A 23,443-nucleotide genomic window follows, 5' to 3' on the forward strand; every position below is an offset into this window, starting at 1 on the left:
ATTTTACTTCACCCCGTTGAAACATTTACTCATATGCCTCAATATTCTTTTTTTTTTTTTTTTTGTCAGATCAGAACAGAAATATATGGAAATGGAAGCATAACATAACCGTCCTCCCTGCAGTTTCGGTATATGGTTGCTCTGGAACTGGTGAGAAAGGGGAGCTGAGATATGGGGAAGCCAACTGCGGCTACTCTCCAAGCAATCTTCTGGGCAAACGGAATGCAGTGAGTAGATAAAATTTGTCCTAAACAGAAGCATATAAGTCTTACTAGCAACTCAAGTCTAGTGGATATAAATACACACAAATCTTAACTAAACGGCTATGCGGGCAAAACCCTGTGTAGAGCTAATACACATACAGCACTAATATACACAATGGGTCGTGACTGGGTGGCAACCGGAAGTTTGCACATAGGCTATGTAACCTGAGGGCGTGCTACCGGGCAAGTTGTAGCAACATCAAGATCTGGGAAAATTTTGGGAATATTTTTTTTAACTACATTGGGATCATTGTAGAAAATAAAAATGTGGTGTTCTCAAAAAATAAAAATCTTAGGTCGTGATCCTGGGTGGCACGCAGTGCCGATGCCGCACGCAATTGGCCAATGTTGCTGGACTGCGTGTGCATCTGAATGGCACCGCGCATGGTTTCCCACCGTTGGCACTCAGAGATGAAGATCAGAACAGGACGCCTGGTCAGTGGACAATCCTGGGAGGTATGCAGATTCCGGCGTGTCGCTGTTAGGGGCTGCGTCTACAGATACACAACTGCTCACACAGGACGCCGTACCCAGATGGAGAAACCGCACCAGCCATAGGGCATGAAATGCCCCATCGAAAGATGCCTCAAATGGGCATCTCGGTATTAAGAAATCGGCTTTGGCAAAAGACTTAGACGCGGCTGTAGAAAAATCTTTAACCTCTTTTGACGACGAGCTGTGGTGGTTAAGTTACTGCTTGAACCTCTACTTCCTGTGACCGCCGCAGCAGTTATACAATACACACCACAGGGTCAAACAAAAAATGAATAGCAATATGTTTGAGGTTGGACTGCGCAAAGGTTGTGCGGAATTTGGAACGGTCTTTAATATTTTAAGCATCTCTGCTATAAATCACCTGTAGGTCATAACAAGGTACTGCGTTGGTCTTATTTATTTTCTTAAGCGATGTGTGCTACCATGTGTACTTGCTTTTTGCTTTTCAGTAATGCCTTTACGCATTCCAAAAACGGAGTCTGAAAAGTAGGCTGGTTATTTGCAGGCAGATCACTGGCACTGACTGTACAGCACTGACGGACTCAGCAAAATGTGATCCTTTGCGTAGCACTTGCGTCCGCCAATCTTATGGCCCAGTAGGGGAATTAAGACGTGTGACGGTTTTTATGTATAGTAGAGATGAGCAGAATCGCTTTCAATTGCGCACAAATACAGAATTTTGCCGCAGACTAGGCGCAAAGTTCCAGTGATCTTCTATATACACTTCTGCTTGTCCATAACACAGATATGCACATTTATTAATGGACTACATAGGCCTGAGGCAAAGTGGAAAGCACGTTGTCCCTAATTGCTCCCACAGTGCACGCATGGTGCACACCTAACAATATACAGGATTGTACTCATCTCTGCTGCCGCACTACCCGCTTGCATACATAGTAACATAGTATCTAAGGTTGAAAAAATACAATTTGTCCATCGAGTTCAACCTATTTGTGGTCCCCTGTGCAGGGATTATTTTTGGACTAAATTTTGTCTGATGCGGATGTCGGCCGTTGTGTTTATTCCTCTTTTTATAGTAACTATAATGCGTGACTACGCACCATAACCCTGGAAATCCTTATCTATTAGGAATTTATCTAATCCATTCTTAAAGGTGTTGACTGAGTCCGCCATTACTACTCTCTCAGGCAGGGAATTCCAAACACGTATTGTCCTTACTGTGAAAAATAACTTTTTGCCGCTTTGTGCGGAAACTCCTCTCCTCCAACCTAAGCGAGTGTCCATTTGTCCTCTGTGCTGATCTTACCAAAAACAGGTCCCGCGCAAGCTCTGTGTATTGTCCCCTTATATATTTGTAGATGTTGATCATGTCCACTCTTAGACTCCTCTTTTCCAGTGTAAACATGCCTAGTCTTGCAAGCCTTTTCTCGTATTCCAGCGTCTCCATGCTCTTAATTAGTTTGGTCGCCTGCCTCTGAACCTTTTCTAGCTCCAGGATATCCTTTTTGTAGTATGGTGCCTAAAATTGTACACAGTATTCAAGATGTGGCCTCACTAGTGATTGATATAATGGGAGTATAACACTCTCGTCCCTTGCATCAATTCCCTGTTTTATGCATGCTTTTTCTAGTACAGAATCCCCTAATATTTCCCCATTTAGTATGTAGGTGTAATTTCTGGTCTTGCCCCCACAGTGCATTACCTGTATTGAAGCTCATTCTCCATTTGGCTGCCCATGCTTCTAGTTTAACTAAGTCATTCTGAAGAGACTCAGCATCCCCCTCCGTATTTATAACCTTACACGATTTGGTATCGTCTGCAAAAATTGACACCATGCTCTCTAGACCATCTGTTAGGTCGTTAATGAAAATGTTGGGCAAAAGTGGTCCAAGTACAGACCCTTGTGGCACACCACTTAGCACTTCAGTCCAATTTGGAAATGATCCATTAACCACAACGCGCTGCTTCCTATTATCTAACCAATTACTGACCCAAGTGCATATTGTGCTCCCTAGCCCTATTTCTTGTAGCTTATAGATAAGACGCATGGGTGGTACTGTGTCGAATGCTTTGGCAAAGTCTAAAAAGATTACATCCACCTCCTTACCCTGATTAAGGTGCGCACTTACTGTTTCATAAAAGCCAAGTAAGTTGGTTTGACATGATCTGTCCTTCACAAATCCGTGTTGATTCCGTTTAATGACCTTATTGGCTTCAAGGAACTTCTGCAACATATGGCATTAATAAACACTAATATGCATGCGACTAGTGGTGGGATGCAAGTAGGCTAAACTCCTCATGGTTACCAACCATTGGTGCATCAAGTTCAGCCGTTCACTTGCTACTGTCTGTCCAGAAGAAGGCATAACAAGTTAATCTAAGCACTTCCCAATTTAGGCGTGTTTAAGCCCCTGATTTACAATGGCAATGATTATAATAGTGAAACTCTGCCATTTTAGGAAATAAATCCAGTCGATTTAAAAATTTCAAAAATAAAAATGTTTACCAATGTCCAAAATGGCAGCCGTTCCAACATGGGGGGTCATTCTGAGTTGATCGATCGCTAGCTACTTTTTGCAGCGCTGCGATCAGTGTGCAGCCGAGTGGTACAAAAAAGTTTTGCACAGTTTCTGAGTAGGTTTGAACTTACTCAGCCGCTGCGATCACTTCAGCCTGTTCGTGTCCGGAATTGACGTCAGATACCCGCCCTGCAAATGCTTGGACACGCCTGCATTTTTCCCAATCACTCCCAGAAAACGGTCAGTTGACACCCTCAAACGCCCTCTTCCTGTCAATCTCCTTGCGATCGGCTGTGCGAATGGATTCTTTGTTAAATCCATCGCTCAGCAACGATCCGCTTTGTACCCGTACTACGCGCCTGCATGCGCAGTTTTGACCTGATCACATCGCAACGAAAAAACTAGCGTGCAATCAGGTCAGAATGACCCCCATGGACCAAAAACTACTCATTACTTCTTTCCTTCAATTAACAGAGATCTGCTCACCATAGTGTATGGGAACAGGGATCACTTGCAAGAAACTGCTGTGCTGTGGTTCCACTAATTCTGGTTTGTGTACATTTCCGATGGTGGGATGTCTGCGCATGCATGGGACCTATTCTGTGCATGACGAGTCCTGCGTCGTTGCATACAGTGCCCCCTAAGCCGCAGCCTGGCACTATATGGGGGCAGGGAATCCAAACACGTAGGATAAAAACATGTCATTTGTCACATAGAGCCTTTACGGGATGTGGTTATGTTACTGCGATCGGGATCCCGGCGGTCACTATGCCGACGCTATTAGACTTTGGCGCAGTCAAAGCATATGCCTGCGCAATTTACCAATAATGGCACAATTGCAAAAACATCGGATAGGATCCGTCATCTGTACTGTTATATTCATCATAATGAGGGTTTAGACAATAGAATGTTGTCTAGAAGCTACAATCGCCTGTTGGCTATTAGTCTTATTTTGGGGATTAGTAGTTCAATTTTGTGTTCGATTTTCAATTTGAATGTTAGTAAATAAGAGGATTCTATATTCGTCCATTTAAAAGTACCGATGTTTTTCCGATATTCGCTTTTGGTTGGGATTTGGTGTAATATTCGCTTTTACATTCGATTTTGCCTTTAGTAAATCTCCAATTGCAAAATCAGCCAAAACGCAAAATCCAACATTAGTAAATATACCCCCATCACCAGCGTCTATTCCGATGGGGTCAGATTCTCACTGGAACTGAAAAAAATTGTGGGGAAAAAAACCGCTGCAGTCATTTCCCTCTTTATAGTGGGTTAATTGTCAGCTTAAGTTAAATAGTTTTTTGTGTTGTTTTCTTCACTTTGTAAGTGGGTGGTGGGTTTGTAAGATAAAGCCACAGGTGGGACTGCTAGAGGTTTTGTTGTGTAGCCCCTCCCCGGGGAGGCAGGGGAAAGATGGGGGGGGGGGTGAGTGAGTGGCAGGAGGTGGCTTGTGATCCAGCATTAGACATATGAGAGAGGAGGGGGGGGGGGGGTATATATATAGTCAGGGAGCAGGCTGTATGTTGCATTAGTCTAACCTGCACAGATTGGGCAGAGAGCTCTTTCTGTGAGGCTGCATTTTGAATTCAGCCCCTGGGGCTAGGAGTGACACATCTATACTTGGCTGAATCCGTCAGCACTGACTCTTGCAGAAAGGTGGCTGTGTAACCGTACAGAGGGGCAGGAGAGCTCTCCCATTCAGCGCTGCAGCTGCCGGACACACAGATTATATACATATATATTTCTTTTATTCCTTGTGGTGTGGTTCATCCAAGCGTAGCCCAGAAAATGCCCAACTTCTCGGGGAACTGGAAGATGAAGCATTCCGAGAATTTCGAGGAGCTACTGAAAGTGTTGGGTGAGTAAGCTGATCAGAGATCAGATCTGTGCTTCATCAGATAGCCGGGCTCACGTGTGATGGGAGCTGAGGACACGCTGTCTGAGAGATGAGAATACATCCCATTGTACAGGGAATGTGTCATCTGTTTGCAGCTGCACGGACCTGCCGCCTTGTTCTAATACACAGACATCTGGAGACTTTATCTCTCGTTCCATCCTAATACACAGACATCTGGAGACTTTATCTCTCACTCCATCCTAATACACAGACATCTGGAGACTTTATCTCTCGCACCATCCTAATACACAGACATCTGGAGACTTTAATCTCTCACTCCATCCTAATACACAGACATCTGGAGACTTTATCTCTCACTCCATCCTAATACACAGACATCTGGAGACTTTATCTCTCACTCCATCCTAATACACAGACATCAGGAGAATATCTCACTCCATCCTAATACACAGACATCAGGAGAATATATCGCTTCATCCTAATACACAGACATCAGGAGTCTTTATCTCTCACTCCATCCTAATACACAGACATCTGGAGACTTTATCTCTCACTCTATCCTAATACACAGACATCAGGAGACTTTTTCTCTCACTCCATCCTAATACACAGACATCAGGAGAATATCTCACTTCATCCTAATACACAGACATCAGGAGACTTTATCTCTCACTCCATCCTAATACACAGACATCAGGAGAATATCTCTCTCCATCCTAATACACAGACATCAGGAGACTTTATCTCTTGCGCCATCCTAATACACAGACATCTGCAGACTTTATCTCTCACACCATCCTAATACACAGACATCTTGAGACTTTATCTCTCACTCCATCCTAATACACAGACGTCAGGAGTATATCTCACGCCATCCTCCTAATGCACAGACATCAGGAGACTTTATCTCTCGCACTATCATAATACACAGACATCAGGAAAATATCTCACTCCATCCTAATACACAGACATCTGGAGACTTTATCGCTCGCTCCATCCTAATACACAGATATCTGGAGAATATCTCACTCCATCCTAATACACAGACATCAGGAGAATAATGTATCTCACTCCATCCTAATACACAGACATTAGGATAATAATATCTCTCATCCTGTCCTAATACACAGACATCAGGAGAACAATTTGACTCACCTCATTTTATTTATTACCAGTTATTTATATAGCGCACACGCATTCCGCAGCGTTTCACAGAGAATATTTGCTCATTCACATCAGTCCCTGCCCCAGTGGAGCTTACACTCTATATTCCCTATCACATGTACACACATTCACGCCAATTAACCTACCTAATACACAGATATCAGGAGAATAATTTCTCTCACCTCATCCTAATACACAGACATCAGGAGAATAATGTATCTCACTCCATCCTAATACACAGACATTAGGATAATAATATCTCTCATCCTGTCCTAATACACAGACATCGGGATACTTTGTCTCTCACCGTCCTAATACACAGACATCAGGAGAATAATATTTCTCACTCCATCCTAATACACAGACGTTAGGATAATTTCTCTCATCCTGTCCTAATACACAGACATCGGGATACTTTGTCTCTCACCGTCCTAATACACAGACATCAGGAGAATAATATTTCTCACTCCATCCTAATACACAGACGTTAGGATAATATCTCTCATCCTGTCCTAATACACAGACATCGTGATACTTTGTCTCTCACCATCCTAATACACAGACATCTGAGACTTTATCTCTCACTCCTTCCTAATACACAGACATCTGGAGACTTTATCTCTCACTCTATCCTAATACACAGACATCAGGAGACTTTTTCTCTCACTCCATCCTAATACACAGACATCAGGAGAATATCTCACTTCATCCTAATACACAGACATCAGGAGTCTTTATCTCTCACTCCATCCTAATACACAGACATCAGGAGAATATCTCTCTCCATCCTAATACACAGACATCAGGAGACTTTATCTCTTGCGCCATCCTAATACACAGACATCTGGAGACTTTATCTCTCGCACCATCCTAATACACAGACATCTGGAGACTTTATCTCTCGCACCATCCTAATACACAGACATCTTGAGACTTTATCTCTCACTCCATCCTAATACACAGACGTCAGGAGTATATCTCACGCCATCCTCCTAATGCACAGACATCAGGAGACTTTATCTCTCGCACTATCATAATACACAGACATCAGGAAAATATCTCACTCCATCCTAATACACAGACATCTGGAGACTTTATCGCTCGCTCCATCCTAATACACAGATATCTGGAGAATATCTCACTCCATCCTAATACACAGACATCAGGAGAATAATGCATCTCACTCCATCCTAATACACAGACATTAGGATAATAATATCTCTCATCCTGTCCTAATACACAGACATCAGGAGAATAATTTGACTCACCTCATTTTATTTATTACCAATTATTTATATAGCGCACACGCATTCCGCAGCGTTTCACAGAGAATATTTGCTCATTCACATCAGTCCCTGCCCCAGTGGAGCTTACACTCTATATTCCCTATCACATGTACACACATTCACGCAAATTAACCTACCTAATACACAGATATCAGGAGAATAATTTCTCTCACCTCATCCTAATACACAGACATCAGGAGAATAATGTATCTCACTCCATCCTAATACACAGACATTAGGATAATAATATCTCTCATCCTGTCCTAATACACAGACATCGGGATACTTTGTCTCTCACCGTCATAATACACAGACATCAGGAGAATAATATTTCTCACTCCATCCTAATACACAGACGTTAGGATAATATCTCTCATCCTGTCCTAATACACAGACATCGTGATACTTTGTCTCTCACCATCCTAATACACAGACATCTGAGACTTTATCTCTCACTCCTTCCTAATACACAGACATCAGGAGAATAATATCGCTCACTCCATCCTAATACACAGACATCAGGAGAATTATTTCTCTCACCTCATCCTAATACACAGACATCAGTGGAAACTAACCTCTCCCCTTCTCCTAATACACAGACATCAGGGACACACTGACCTCTGCCCTCCCCTAATACACAGGCATCAGGAGACACTGACCTCTCCCCTCCTCCTAATACACAGACCTCAGGACACACTGACCTCTCCCCTTCTCCTAATACACAGACCGCAGGACACACTGACTTCTCCCCTTCTCCGAATACACAGACATCAGGGATACCCTGACTTCTCCCCTTCTCCGAATTCACAGACATCAGGGATACACTGACATCTCCCCTACTCCTAATACACAGGCATCAGGGACACACTGACCTCTGCCCTCCCCCTAATACACAGGCATCAGGGAGCACTGACCTCTCCCCTCCTCCTAATACACAGACATCCGGGGACACTGACCTCTCCCCTCCTCCTAATACACAGTTATCAGGACACACTGACCTCTCCCCTCCTCCTAATACACAGACCTCAGGAGACACTGACCTCCCCCTCCTCCTAATACACAGTCATCAGGACACACTGACCTCTCCCCTTCTCCTAATACACAGACATCAGGACGCGCTGACATCTCCCCTCCTCCTAATACACAGTCATCAGGACACGCTGACCTCTCCCCTCCTCCTAATACACAGTCATCAGGACACACTGACCTCTCCCTCCTCCTAATACACAGACATCAGGGATACACTGACCTCTCCCCTCCTCCCAATACACAGACATCAGGGCACACTGACCTCTCCCCTCCTCCTAATACACAGACATCTCCCCCTCCCATACTTACCTACTCTCCCGGAAGCTGCGGGAGGCTCCCGTTTTTTGGGGTAGCCCCCCGCACCCCCGGAAGAGTGGGCAGGTCTCCCACATCCTGCTCACACCCTAGTGATGCGAGCAGGATGGAGAGATAACCTCCCGCATTCGTGGGTCCGTCGGGTGGAGAAGGGGTTAAAATGATGCAAATCGCTTCATTTTAGCCCCGCCCCCTTCCCGCGGACCCGCAAATCGCGGCATTTCCCGATGCGGGGGTGGGGCTTAGTGATGTCACAGTCCGGCCCCACCCCCCGAAGACACCTGCAGCGTCTCCTCTCCGGGCTTCTCCTATGTAAGGGATTGTGTTTAACGCTGTTAAACTAATAATAGTTACATTGTCATCCCAGGTGACACTTCTGCTTCACTCATCTTCTGGTACACATTGCAGCACCTATCTGAGCGCACACAGCCCATCCGTCCCCTGGTCATCTCCCCTTCTGGTAATGCTGCACAAGACACCGCTCTCACTGTCCCTGTCTAGCTGGGAACAATATCATTTTGCACCTCTTCTTTTTCTACTATGAGTATTCTATACCAGCCAATCAGAGCACCCATACAGCTTCCAATGACTGATACATCACAGATTGGCTCTCAACAGACATTTACGGAACCGGCTACCATGTGTGGTACATTTATATCCAATTATCAGTACATAACGGGACGATGTATGTAACCACCCACTAGTACCTAATCTTACAAGTAGGACGATAGTACTCTAGATCAGGGCTGACCAAACTAGTCCTCAAGATCTACCAACAGTTCACATTTTCCAGACCACCTAGCTAGTACACAGGTGTAGTCATTACCAATTAAGATGTGCTGCATTCATTCCTAACTGACAAGCCTACAGATCTCCAGGAGGCCTGGAAAACATGACCTGTTGGTAGATCTCGAGGACTGGTTTGGCCAGCCCTGCTCTAGATGTAAGAACCTGTATTTGTTATTATGGTGACAATGTGTTTGTGTTGTGGGATCATTTCTTTTGCTCATCATATTTCCACTGCGTTATTGTTAGACTATTAGGTCCTAATTGCTGTGTGCCACAATCCGCTCCGTGTTGGCGCTACGTTCGTACAATAATTAAATTCTGTGTATGCACAGATTCTCAAACGCATCCCTCAAAGCAGCCGCAATGGTCCAGGTTTTTAGTTTTTCCATGCTTGGCCACAGGTGACTTAATTAGCACCTCAGTCAATTTGATTTATCCATCTGTGCTGAGCCAGGGATATACCTAAAACCTGGACTGTTGTGGTGCCTTGAGGACCACGTTTGAGAACATCTGCACTAGACTATAAAAATGGCTATCTAGAACCTCATAGGATCCCGTTTGTGTAGCGGTGATTTTCATGAGAAAGCAACTTATTTACAAAGACCTTGTGACATCACTGCGGCACAGCGTGATGTCACTGATCCCTGTTGAGTAGATAGGCTGTATTCTAATTAATATTGTTCAGTCCACCACGTGTCTCTACTAATTGCCAAGTACGTAACAGCTGAGGCACTGCGCTAAACTTCCATCCTCCGATTGGTTACCTAACCCATCTACAACTCAACATTCTACGAGTCCAGCTACCCTATAGTTCAGGGGTTTCCCAACTCACCCTTTACAGTCCAGGTTTTAAGGATATCTATGCTTAAGTATACTTAACTAGTACTGCAGTCAGTTTGATTATAACATATGTGCTCATCCATGGATATCCTTAAACCCTGGACTGTTAGGCAAGCCTTGAGGACGGAGTTAGCTTTAGCTCTCCGGCAGTAGCCCTACATGTGGATTTCTTTTGACCCTTTTAATCCTGAATGTTGCAGACCTCTTTAAACTCCATTCCTGCAAGTAATTTCTTCCAGGAAACCGCTTCTCTCTCACCCGCGCCGCAAGATTTCTGTACATGCGAATCAGTCAAGACTTGGCTTTAATAAATATTCAGCAGTTTTAAGGAGACCAGTACAGTCTTAGAGATATCAAAGCACACTGTAGTTTTATTTTAATAGGATTATAAAATCTGACAAGCACAGGAAAAGTGTCTGGAGATTACGGGAGGCGTCTGATCTCGGTTTGCGGCTTGTCTGTCCTGCAGATTGTCATAGATCCCTGGGGGAATATCACAGCTCTGGGTTGGAATGCGTGCCTGGTACCGCTAAGCAGCAGAGAGTTAGTGCTGGGGGTACGGCTGCGTTACCCAGCATTCACAGTCATACTCTGTGCGCTGACAAGTTCTAGGCGCTACCACCTAATAATCCAGGTGGAATTGTTTATTTCATAATGTGAATAGTTGAGACCCCAAAATTGACTCGATTGTCACTTCAATGGATGTGTCGACAGTCACATTGTAGCCATATATAGACACCATACTGTCGGCAGGTACATAATGTAGACATCTAATTTTAAGCCTAATCCTAAATGTTTTAGTGTCAACGCCTTGGCTGTGTCGACATTATGCCATTAAATATTATGGTGTCGACATTATTACATCTCCATTTCCGTGGATTAATTTTAATTATCTAGTCAGTGATCCAAGCAACAAAGTGTCCCTCAGAAACAGGAGCCGTTCATCTGCACGCCCCTAGCCTATATGGAAATGGCCTGACTGCTCTGCAGACCCGTGTATCCATGCGGCTCTCCTGCCTTCCCGATACACTGCAATTTGCAACAGGGGAACCAAGCACTGTCACATATAACACATTACAGTGTATTGTAGAGACTGCATGGAAACTTGTGCCTGCAGACCCGTCCAATGGTTCCCGTGCAGACTGAGCGGTGTGCTGCAATGCGGCTTATTAACATAAAAAAAGGTGGAATTACATCAACCATATATCTCTAATGTGTTTGCATGCACCTGTTGGTGGTGGTAGCCATTTTGTGACTCCTGAGAATCAATTCACTGGGAAATGGCGGTGTACCTATACTACCCAACTTCCCCAATTCAGGACATTTATTACATTGCTAGGACTCCCCCGGGTGATGCGGGCACCAATGATATTGGAATAGCCAGGCATTCTACCTGGGAACGTGACACACCCCAAAGTGACACAGTCACGCCTCTGAGCGATTCTTCTCATCGACTCTACAGCGGCATTCGTAGACTACGAAATTCATAATGGCAGTAGAATATCATTGTAGCAGACGGTGGCAGCCGCCATTTTGTGAGCTGAACCACTTCACCAGGAACCAGGCCTTGGTTTATTGCGAATTGATTAGTTACTTTTAAATATTGGTTCAGCTCACAAAATGGCTGCCACTGATGTGTGCTGGCGGCATGAACAACAAACAATTGTGGCCATATTTGTCATTATTTCTAAACTGACCTCTTTAACATGCTCAATGTATTACAAGAGTATTGCTTTGGAGGTTTTTGTCCATTGGAGCCACCCGTCAATGGGTGTTAGGCCTGATGCCTGTAGATCTGGGTCAGCAAGGTCCACTTTCCTCACAGTCGAAAAAGCAGCCAACCTGCGATGAATAAAATATTACCATAAGGCGTTCATTATTGAAACACGCTTCCTTTCCTGTGACGGCTACACAGAATATTTCTGTCACTAGCGTCGGAGATCGTTGTCCAGCTTCGGTCACGTTACAGATGAATGTTTATATCTACATTGTTCTGCCTTGATACTATAGCGTCGCACAGATTACTTCACTATTAAAACTATATTGAGTGATATATTATGTCCAGATTCTTCTTCGCTGGTCATGCAACAGTATATCCTTTCATTAACTTTATTCCCTCCGGAGGAACCAGACGTGGTACTCTGCCAGTAATAATTGTGGAAAATCTGTGATATCCTGATTTATAACAATATAAAGTTGTGTAACTCTGGTGTACATGTGTATTAAAGCAGAGACCTCTTTCACTACTGGCAAGCAGCCTATTGTTGTATATTTCTAAAACTCTGGCTCCCAAAATAAGTCTGAGGCTATAAAGTCTTATAGAACCACTCGCTGAGAAGTTGCTGGGTTGATATTTTGTTACCGGCCTTTCAAATGGGAGCGCACAGGGCTGTATTAAATAACATTGCTTCAAACAGCATTAATGTGCCGTTACCCATAGTAGCCAATCAAATTAAAGCTCTCTAGTTCAACTACACTTGACAGCTGAAAGCTGAAATCTGATTTGTTGCTGTGGGTTACAGCAAATTACTGCTGTTTGAGACACAATCTATACATCTTATAAATGAGAACGTTTGTCTGATTGCGTTAAACTCTGAAACCACGGAACCTATTGTGATGCTGTTTTCACCATTGTTTTCTCAGGTAGGTTTTAGGCTAAGTATCTGTCGTCAGGGGGGCTGTGGCGGGGCTCCGCGGGGAGGGGTCCTGTGCACTTCTCTCTGCAAATAAAACCCTAGGTAACCGACTTCCGTTATCACCGACTTCCACTTCCGACTAGTCCATCAAAATAATACCCATTTCTCATCGCAGAAATAACCCGGTATCGACGTGGCATATTGCCGGGTCGACACGGGTCGGTGTGCAATGTGAGAATTCCCGGGTTGCCTGACTTGGTAATTCAACCCGGGTAATAAGAAGGGTTATTCCTGGGTTGAATACCGGGTCAGTGGCAGTGTGAACCGGTTGCTGGGTCGATGGGACCCGTTCACAGCATAAGGAGAGGCGGCGCCCCCACTGCTATGGCAACAGAAGCCAGCTGTTAGGGTCCAATGTCTGATCCCACCCGGGAAGGAGCCGTTTCCAATTCCCGGGTGGGATCTGGCATTGAAGATGTTCCAGGAGACTCACGGATATCGGGGAGTCCTGACAGACTCCCAACAAAATAAGCCGCCGCTTCGCTCTTTCTGAGGTAAGCGAGGCCTTGATGCAAAATGCGTCATCACGGCCACGCATTGTGTGTCAGCACGCAGCGGGGGCAGGGACAAGATGACGCAAAATTGCCCTGTCACTCCAGCACACTTGTCCCTTGCACCTCACTTGTTGGATCTCCCAGAGGGGATGTTCCAAAATGAGGAAAGTGTGCTAGACGGGGTGCAGATAGTTCTATGGGGGTCATTCCGGGTTGATCGTAGCTGTGCTAAATTTAGCACAGCTACGATCATTTTCCCTGACATGCGGGGGGGACGCCCAGCACAGGGCTAGTCCGCCCCGCATGTCAGTCTGCCCCCCCCCCCCCCCTCGCACAAATACAAAGGCATCGCACAGCAGCGATGCCTTTGTATTTGAGGAGTAACTCCCGGCCAGCTGCAGGAGCAAGTCATGCAGCCGCCGCGGCCCGCCCCCCCAACGGTCCGGCCACGCCTGCGTTGGCCGGACAGCTCCCCCTAAACGGCGGCTTAACGCCGCCGTTCAGCCCCCTCCCGCCCAGCGACCGCCTCTGTCTCAGAGACGATCGCTAGGTAACGAAAGCTGCCATGCGCCGGCGCATGTGCAGTTCCAACCCGATCCCTGCACTGTGATAAACTGCAGCGACCGATCGGGTCGGAATGACCCCCTATGTTCTTGAACTGCAGTATAGCTTTATACCCACTAAAGCAATAAGTAGAGTTACAGAGATGTCGGCTTTATTACCTAGAAATGTATGTTCCTTTTCAAATAGTTTATGCAACTCTGCGTGGCTCAGTGGTTAAATGCACTTCATCCATTACATTGACGCTGCGAGGCTTGCCGGTATAAATCCCACTGTCGGCTTCATGTGCTCTTGCACAATTCACTTTCTGTGCTCCAGACGATGCAGATTGGATTTGAAGCTCAAAGGGGTGAAGTTAGTCAGCGAATATAAAACACTTTAGGCAGGTGGAATGGCTCGGCTGTTATAGTGTTTAAATGATATTATCCCCATTTGCAGATCTGCAGAGCAAGACGAGCGCAGATGTCCTCGTACGTTTATGAGCCATGTATAAGACATAAGGGTTATTTTGTACTGTCGTACAGAATACAGATGTAATAAGCCTGGAGAAGGCATAAAGAAGTGATAAGTGCAAGGTGATAACGCACCAGCCAATCAGCTCCAATATGTAAATGAACAGTTAGGAGCTGATTGGCTGGTGCATTATCACTTTCCACTTATCACTGCTTTATCACTTCTCCAGGCTTAATACATCTGCCCCAATGTATTTATCTATGCTTTGCACTTATCTCCATTCTCATATCCAGTTACAGTTGCGGCAATGTAACACATGTGACCCTAAAATCATTATCCAGAAAGTCATCATTTTAAAGAGACAAGCAATGAGTGACACGAGTATAATACGCGAGGTTCCTGGGGTTCACTGTCCCTTGTGGGCTGCACAATGTGCGATGGTGGGGTTAATTACGGTAAATCCCCCCGGCATTTAGCAGAGGCCGCACACAACAGGTGCAGAGACATGGCGTTGTCTCCCCTCCCGCCATGTGGTTCACCAGACACTGGGCAGCCCAGGCGCTGGCAGAATCTTGGCTCTTTCCCAGCAGAGAACTGCCAGCTGGAAAGGAGACTGTTTGAGTTGGGAGTCTGACTCCGGTCTCTTTCCACATCCCCTACCGAGAGAAAAATACTGAGTTCTCACCGCAGGCTGCTCCAGCTACACAAAATTAATGGGATTTAATTGTTGAGCGCAGGACGCAGCGTGAAAGCTGACATACTGGAGGTCCTTTATCAGCGCTCCCAGCTGTAAAAAACAACATTGCATTTATCAAAGTGAGAGCCGTGCTGTTTTCAATCAAGTTCTTTATTATTTTCAAACACATTACTAAGGCTTTATTTTATTATTATTATTATTATTTTTTATGTGTCTGGTGTATGGGTCATCTGATATAAGATCATCTAAAACCCTTTTTTTATTTTAAATAATAATATAACAGATTATACCTGATACCTACCTTCCGTCAGTGCTAACATAGCTGGAACATATACAGTTAAAATTAGGCTGCTGCCTAGGGCCCAGTGGGCATTAAGGGGCCCAAATTAAACTTAATTTTTCCTTTTTATTTTTTTCTTAACAAAGAGATTGTGGACAAAGGACCCCCAAACCAATATCTTACCTGGGGCGCCATGAGTTTTTGCTCAAGCTCTGGACTGTCCTAACCCTATCAGCAGGTACGTTCCAACCGCCAGATGTTAGGGAGACCTATCCCCACTCACCTTGGCAGCTGAAGGGTGTAGCACTCCCCCCTGAAGATGCAGCCTAATGAGTTTTTGATGAATCTTTGGGTAGACTCTTTTTTTAGGGGGAGATGTGTCAATCCTTGGAGAGAGATAAAGTACCAACCAATCAGCTTCTGGAATTTTTTTTAAGCGCAGTCTGTAAAATAAGCTGGCTGGTTGGTACTTTTTACTCTTTCTTTAAGGTTTGATACGTCTCCTCATTAGAGAGAGTAAATTCTATGGATGTTGCGTAAGAATCTGTGATCAGAAGATTCATCTGTTTACAGGTTTTTGTAACACAATTATCCACACGTCTAAACGTGTTAGATGTTATATCAGCCCTTCTGATCTAAAATTATGTTAATATTGCCTGTCAAAGCATAGTGGAAGGTCTGCCAGCCCCAGTGGAAATAACATCTAATATTCGTTATTTAAAAACTGTTTTGGATGTCCATTTCTGCATCTGTTGCCCGTACTACCGTTAAAGCAATTCTTCGTCATATAATGAACGCCTCTATCCTATTTGTCTGTCACCTCTACTTATTTATCAATGACCATGTCCCATGTAATTCAAGTACTTGGAGCCTTCATATCAGGTTCTCCTCTTCCCAGCTGATAGGAATATTTTAATAGCTTATGACCATATCATTACATGTTGGATATTTTTATCTAGGGTTACTATTTCACCCGTACTTAATGGAGAAGTCTCCTGAGCTTGATAAGATGGATTTCTTAAAGGTAACTTCTCCCAAACCCCCACCCTCGCCCCAAGAAAACAAAACAAAAAGATATGGGTGGCATTTGATTACATTAGGTGGGGCAATGAAACTTGTTTAGCGTGGCTTAGGGCCACTAGGCCTACCAGGCAGGAATTCTGGCAGGTTTGGTGGGTTGTGGTATAGGAGATCGATATGCATAATATCTGCATTCACCAAGATGACAAGAGAATATTGAGAAGGTTTCAAAATTGACCTAACCACAGCCTTACCCTAAGCGCAGCCTAACCCTATCCCTAACCACAGCCTTACCCTAAGCGCAGCCTAACCCTATCCCTAAACACAGCCTTTTCCTAAGCACCGCCTAATTCTATCCCTAACCACAGCCTTACCCTAAATGTAGCCTAACCCTGTCCCTAACCACAGCCTTACACTAAGTGTAGCCTAACCTATGCCTAACCACAGCCTTACCCTAAGCGCAGCCTAACCCTATCCCTAACCACAGCCTTACCCTAAGCACAGCCTAACCCTATCCCTAACCACAGCCTTACCCTAAGCGCAGCCTAACCCTATCCCTAACCACAGCCATACCCTAAGCACAGCCTAATCCTATACCTAACCACTGCCTTACCCTAAGCGCAGCCTAACCACAGCCATACCTTAAGCGCAGCCTAACCCTATCCCTAACCACAGCCTTACCCTAAGCGCAGCCTAACCCTATCCCTAACCACAGCCTTACCCTAAGCGCAGTCTAACCCTATCCCTAACCACAGCCTTACCCTAAGCGCAGCCTAACCACAGCCATACCCTAAGCGCAGCCTAACCACAGCCATACCCTAAGCGCAGCCTAATCCTATATCTAACCACATCCTTACCCTAGGAGCAGCCTAACCACATCCTTAACCTAGGCGCAGCCTAAATCTATCCTAACCACAGACTTACCCTAAGTGCAGATACTGGTTTGGGTCTCCTCCTCTGCCTCTCATGGGTTAAGGCAATCTGGGCCCTAAGCCTAGGTTTCCTAGAGGATAATTTACCTTTGTTACAAATTAATATCATTCAAATTAGTTAAAAAAGTTTTACTGTAAGGATCAAACACGCTATAGCCCAGTGTTGTATACAGGAGGGGATGAGAGATTTATATTATACTGGTAATAGGTGGTGTAATCAGATAAACAAGTAATAGGGGAGAGAAGCCAAAACTGCTCATAACCCCCCCCCCCCCCCCAATCAGATTAATGTCTGTTGTCTCAACCTTATTGAACCCCCTAACTGGTCATTCTGATCTCTGCCTTCAGCCTTAGTTTAACCCCTGTACCCTGGGCTGTTAATTTCTACATCAGACAAAAAGCTAAAAGACCACCTTGATTTTTTGATCACAATTGCAGGTCTCGCTCTGATTCACAGGCAGAAAGCAGCCCTTCACGTTTTATTGCTTTCTCTATTGTCATGGAGGCTGGCGTAAATCTTCTGCAGACTTTATGGCTTTATGGTCCTATCACCCTAGTGTTAAACGTGTTATAGAAAGATCAAAGCCTGTCTGCAGCCGGCCTGGGATGCAGAAAAATAAGAAGTCTTCTTTTATTCAGCAGTCTCCAGGAACTCCTAATTTGTTCAGTATTTTAACACCTCTCTTCTCGCTTTAAAACCTAACCCTGCAGCTTTAGAACTTGGATTCCAGAATGTCTGGTATCGAATTCCGATGTTTGCCTTGGTTCCAAAACTCCAAACCATCTTTGAATTTTAAATCTAACTTGTATGTTGTTTACGATCTTATGTTGAAGTGGAAATAAAAGGTTAGGACCAGAATAAGGGTCACTGACATTTGATTGGTCTGCAAAATCCAATAATTATGTGCACACAAGCATTGTGCGTTATGTGATGGGGTTCGTCCAGGTAGGAGGGTGGCAATGGGAACCACATTCCTTTCAACATTTTTACTGGTGGGAATCGGGACATTTGAATGGCAGAACTTGTTCGCCTACCTTCCCAACTGCCTATCCGGTCTGGATAATGTAGTCCCATTGGGAAGGTCGGACAGAACCCTTCATTCAATGCCAAGGCCGTTCTGGGATGAAGAATGAAAATTATACTATTGTTACAAATGTACAGCACCTTCACCTTTGATGGTCATAGTGTGACCGGGGGACCCAAGTGCAGCAGTCTCCCCCATACCTCTTCCTAGCGGCGCCATTTCTCCCCCCGGTACTATTCAGAACCATGCGTAGGAGAGAGAAATTACTTTGCCATAGTGCTACAAATTATCAAGGGTCTATTTGTTCTGTCAGAGGGGTTACTGAGTACGGACATTTTACATATCAAACGTAAAAAAAAATGAGGCATTCTCAGCCTGAAAGAATAATAATATATTTCCAAGGTTTGTTTCTACATGCGGCTATTAATTCTGCACAGTGCCATCTGACTACCATGGCAACCACAGTCACATTGCACTTGATCTAGTGAGCAGAGACGCTTCACCACAACCCTCTGAGCTCTGTTTTCCCTGTGACATCCTCCCCGTATTGAATACTGTAATGTAGTGTTAACTAAACCATGCTTGTCTTTTACACATTCGCATAAGAAGAGCTAGAAGGGTCGGGAAAATGACAATACAGAATTACAGTATAAGGTGTGGAAAGGACAATCATAATCATTAATTCAGTTCCAGTCCTACCATTTTATAGAGACTTCCCCATATAAGTTAATATGGTCTTTTAAGGTGAGCTAGAGAGGAATCTATAGGCTTGTGTGGAAAAAAAAAAAAGGTTTTGTGGAGTCATCTTCCCCGCGGCATCGGGAACCCTCCCCGGTATACAGAGTACCAAAGGTTACAGAAGGCCATGAGCTACAGTAGGAAATCTGATTTGATTATTCGGTGTTGTATGAATGCAGGGAGGAGCGTGAATGGAGCCATTGCCAGCGTTCCTTCAGTTGCCAGCCAAGCCCTGGAGCAAACAAGGCTCTTATTCTCTATTCATTCATTACAAACAAGATGGGTTTTATGAGAAAATGACAGCTCTCTCCTTTTATTTTGCACCGAGCTGGATCATGCTCGTCTCTTTTACAGACGTGACCTTCTTTCCCGGCTCTCGGAAATCATATGTCTACACTGATCTTGTGTCTGGTTGGCGAGCAGGGACCTCAGAAGACAAACCAGTCATCCTGTTGTACGCTTCACTAATGAGATCATCTCAGGAATTCTCCTTGTGTCCTTGCACCTCACACTATACCACTCCGATGTTCTCTCCCACCCCCAAATAAAATAAAGGGCAATATATATTAAACAGCTTTGAAAGAATGATAAAGGACCGTATGTCATCCGATCGGCCTTCCGCTACCTAAAGATGAACATTGATAAGGCCAGCTTGTGAGGTTCCACCTGCAAACGTTTTGGTTTTTTTTTCTGTGCACTAATAGGGATCATTGGTGATTGTTAGATATACGCCCATATTATAGGGGGATATAGATTCCTATTGGTCTGTGCGATCACACCCCCTCGGCGTGCAGCACTGATGGCAAGAAGCTGCTGCACTGACATGCCTCTTGGTGGTCACATGCCTCTACTCACAGGTTACTAACTGCTTTGGGACTCATTTACATCTGGCTGTGAGGCACCAATCAATTACTGCTGGTAGTTTTTGTAACCACTGCACGCCCCCAGTGAATTAAGTTGAAAGTGGAGAAACTGCTCTTGATTGGCTGAATGTCTACTAAGTAGGCGGGCTCACAAGGAGCTCCTCGGGGGCAGTTATATATCACTCCTTTGTTTGTTTTTTTCCCTCCCAATGGATTATGGTGGATAAAGAACAAAATATTGTAGGCAGTGCCATAGCGAGATTCGGTGGACCACTGCCGGGGGTTGGCGGCTCTAACCCTCTGGCAGTTGACATTATGATGTCACATAACAAGTACTGGTAGTAGGAAGCTCCTGTTTGGCAGCACTGGCCAGGAGCTTCCTACTACCAAATATATCAAGGGTTTTAACAAAGTCCAGGAGGGAAACATTCTCCATATGAAGAGTAGCAATAGGACACGAGGACATGCACTGAGACTGGAGGGGGGGAGGTTCAGGAGAAATATGAGGAAAAATTACTTCCCAGAAAGGGTAGTGGACAATTGGAATAGCCTCCCATCAGAGGTGGTAGAGGCTAAGACAGTGGAGCAATTTATACATGCATGGGATAGACATAAGGATATCCTTACAAAGAAATAAGGATCAAATAAGTTTTAAGATAAAAATATGGTAAAAAAAAAAAAAAAGGGGGTCAGACTAGATGGACCACGTGCCATCAAGTTCTATGTTTCTATTCCCTAGCTTACAGCCCTGGTCGTAGCTAAGGGACTATGGCCAAGGGTACCAAGACGGGACCACTGCTAGATGTGTATGGCGAATTGTAAAATTGGAATATGGCGCTCTGTAACACTGTGGGTTTACCTTTTAAATGTGGGGTTTTTTTCCACCAGAAAAAGCCCTAGACATATGATGCTGTACTAAAATCATATCTCTCCCCCCCCCCCCCCCCCCCCCCCCTGTCTCTAATGACCTCCTATTATTCCCAGTGTCACTAGCAAAGGAAGAAGTGTTGGTTACAGCGGCTCCAGTATTAATTAAGTGTGTTCCTTCATAATCCCCAGGCCTACATCTACTACAGTATATTAAAGCATTGCAATAACTTTGGGTCGGGTTACTGGGATATTTCATGACAGAAGCCAGTTTTCATGAATGCATAAAATGTCCCTGATTTATGCTCCAAGAACAACAGGACAATTTGTTTTAACACTATTCCAAATACTTTTACAGTGACAAGACAATTTTTGATGTTGCTACAGTATGTCCCATGTCCAGTAATAATCTATGCCTCGAGGAAATAGTGCAATGACACGACTGTGTAATTTAGTGTTTTTCCCCCTGATATTACAGGTTCTGTTCTTAGTGCTTAAAAAAGAAGTTGTCGGATGCTCTGACAGGAGGAATGCAGATGTGTTAAAATACCTTGCTTATTGGTCACACTGCCACCTTCCCGCCACCTTGTATTTGTGACTGAAAGGTTTCGCTTCAGTAAAAAGTCCAGTTCCGATAACAGTTATCTGTGTTTATTTGTGTCTTTTGGGAGCAACCACTCCAGTTCTTAAAAGGTTATCTCTTTCCTACACCTCTTGGCCATGTTGTATGCTGCACCAACGTTTATCCATTTTGTGGACTGAAGGAATGATTATGAATGATTAGTTTACATATTCATAAGGAGCCGCTGGTATCACTGAGGCCCATAAATGTGTTTTGCACCTCAGCGATGTCGCCGCTTCCTAGTGAATTTATACTAGGTTGCCTTCTCAATAGTTAAGCACACAAAATGGCTGCCTCCGCTGTGTCAGCAACAACTTAAATGATTATTTTAGCATTCGTTTTGATCTTGGCACCTACTCAGAACACATTGTGTGGAATCTGTTGTGAGTTGGAACAATAAAGGATAATTGCAGACAGGTGTGGAGAGGTCACAGGAATCTGTCTGTCGCGTTACGCGATACAGGGCTCCCTCATTATGTTGACAGAGGGTCTGATGACAAATGGGAATGGAGGTCTGAGGAAAAGCATCTGCGTTCCGTCTCCTCTGGTGACCTTTTAATACGTCAATTGACCACAAACGTTTCCTGTAGCAAAACTATAAATAATAAGAATTTACTTACCGATAATTCTATTTCTCGGAGTCCGTAGTGGATGCTGGGGTTCCTGAAAGGACCATGGGGAATAGCGGCTCCGCAGGAGACAGGGCACAAAAAAGTAAAGCTTTACTAGGTCAGGTGGTGTGCACTGGCTCCTCCCCCTATGACCCTCCTCCAGACTCCAGTTAGGTACTGTGCCCGGACGAGCATACACAATAAGGGAGGCATTTTGAATCCCGGGTAAGACTCATACCAGCCACACCAATCACACCGTACAACTTGTGATCTAAACCCAGTTAACAGTATGACAACAGAAAGGGCCTCTTAAAGATGGCTCCTTAACAATAACCCGAATTAGTTAACAATAACTATGTACAAGTATTGCAGATAATCCGCACTTGGGATGGGCGCCCAGCATCCACTACGGACTCCGAGAAATAGAATTATCGGTAAGTAAATTCTTATTTTCTCTATCGTCCTAAGTGGATGCTGGGGTTCCTGAAAGGACCATGGGGATTATACCAAAGCTCCCAAACGGGCGGGAGAGTGCGGATGACTCTGCAGCACCGAATGAGAGAACTCCAGGTCCTCCTTTGCCAGGGCATCAAATTTGTAAAATTTTACAAACGTGTTCTCCCCCGACCACGTAGCTGCTCGGCAGAGTTGTAATGCCGAGACCCCTCGGGCAGCCGCCCAAGATGAGCCCACCTTCCTTGTGGAGTGGGCTTTTACAGTTTTAGGCTGTGGCAGGCCTGCCACAGAATGTGCAAGTTGAATTGTGTTACAAATCCAACGAGCAATCGACTGCTTAGAAGCAGGTGCGCCCAACTTGTTGGGTGCATACAATATAAACAGCGAGTCAGATTTTCTGACTCCAGCCGTCCTTGCAATGTATATTTTTAAGGCTCTGACAACGTCCAACAACTTGGAGTCCTCCAAGTCGCTAGTGGCCGCAGGCACCACAATAGGTTGGTTCAGATGAAATGCTGATACCACTTTAGGGAGAAAATGCGGACGAGTCCGCAGTTCTGCCCTATCCGAATGGAAGATTAGATAAGGACTTTTATAAGATAAAGCCGC

At 44.7% G+C, this 23,443-nt stretch overlaps 1 protein-coding gene across 2 annotated transcripts in view; it reads left to right on the plus strand.

Moving 5' to 3' along the window:
• Positions 1-23,443, plus strand: part of CRABP2 (cellular retinoic acid binding protein 2) — a 174,590-nt gene that overhangs the window by 132,116 nt on the left and 19,031 nt on the right. The window contains exon 1 of one of the 2 annotated variants that reach the window (XM_063947073.1): positions 4,751-5,096. The exons of the other annotated variant lie outside the window; for it this stretch is intronic. Coding sequence (XP_063803143.1) covers positions 5,027-5,096 — 70 coding nt within the window. The 5' untranslated portion in view covers positions 4,751-5,026. Of the gene's footprint in view, positions 1-4,750; positions 5,097-23,443 lie in introns of those variants that run through there. 2 annotated transcript variants of the gene reach the window in all.

The sequence above is a fragment of the Pseudophryne corroboree genome, chromosome 12, assembly GCF_028390025.1.
Source record: "Pseudophryne corroboree isolate aPseCor3 chromosome 12, aPseCor3.hap2, whole genome shotgun sequence".
Lineage (NCBI taxonomy): Eukaryota > Metazoa > Chordata > Amphibia > Anura > Myobatrachidae > Pseudophryne > Pseudophryne corroboree.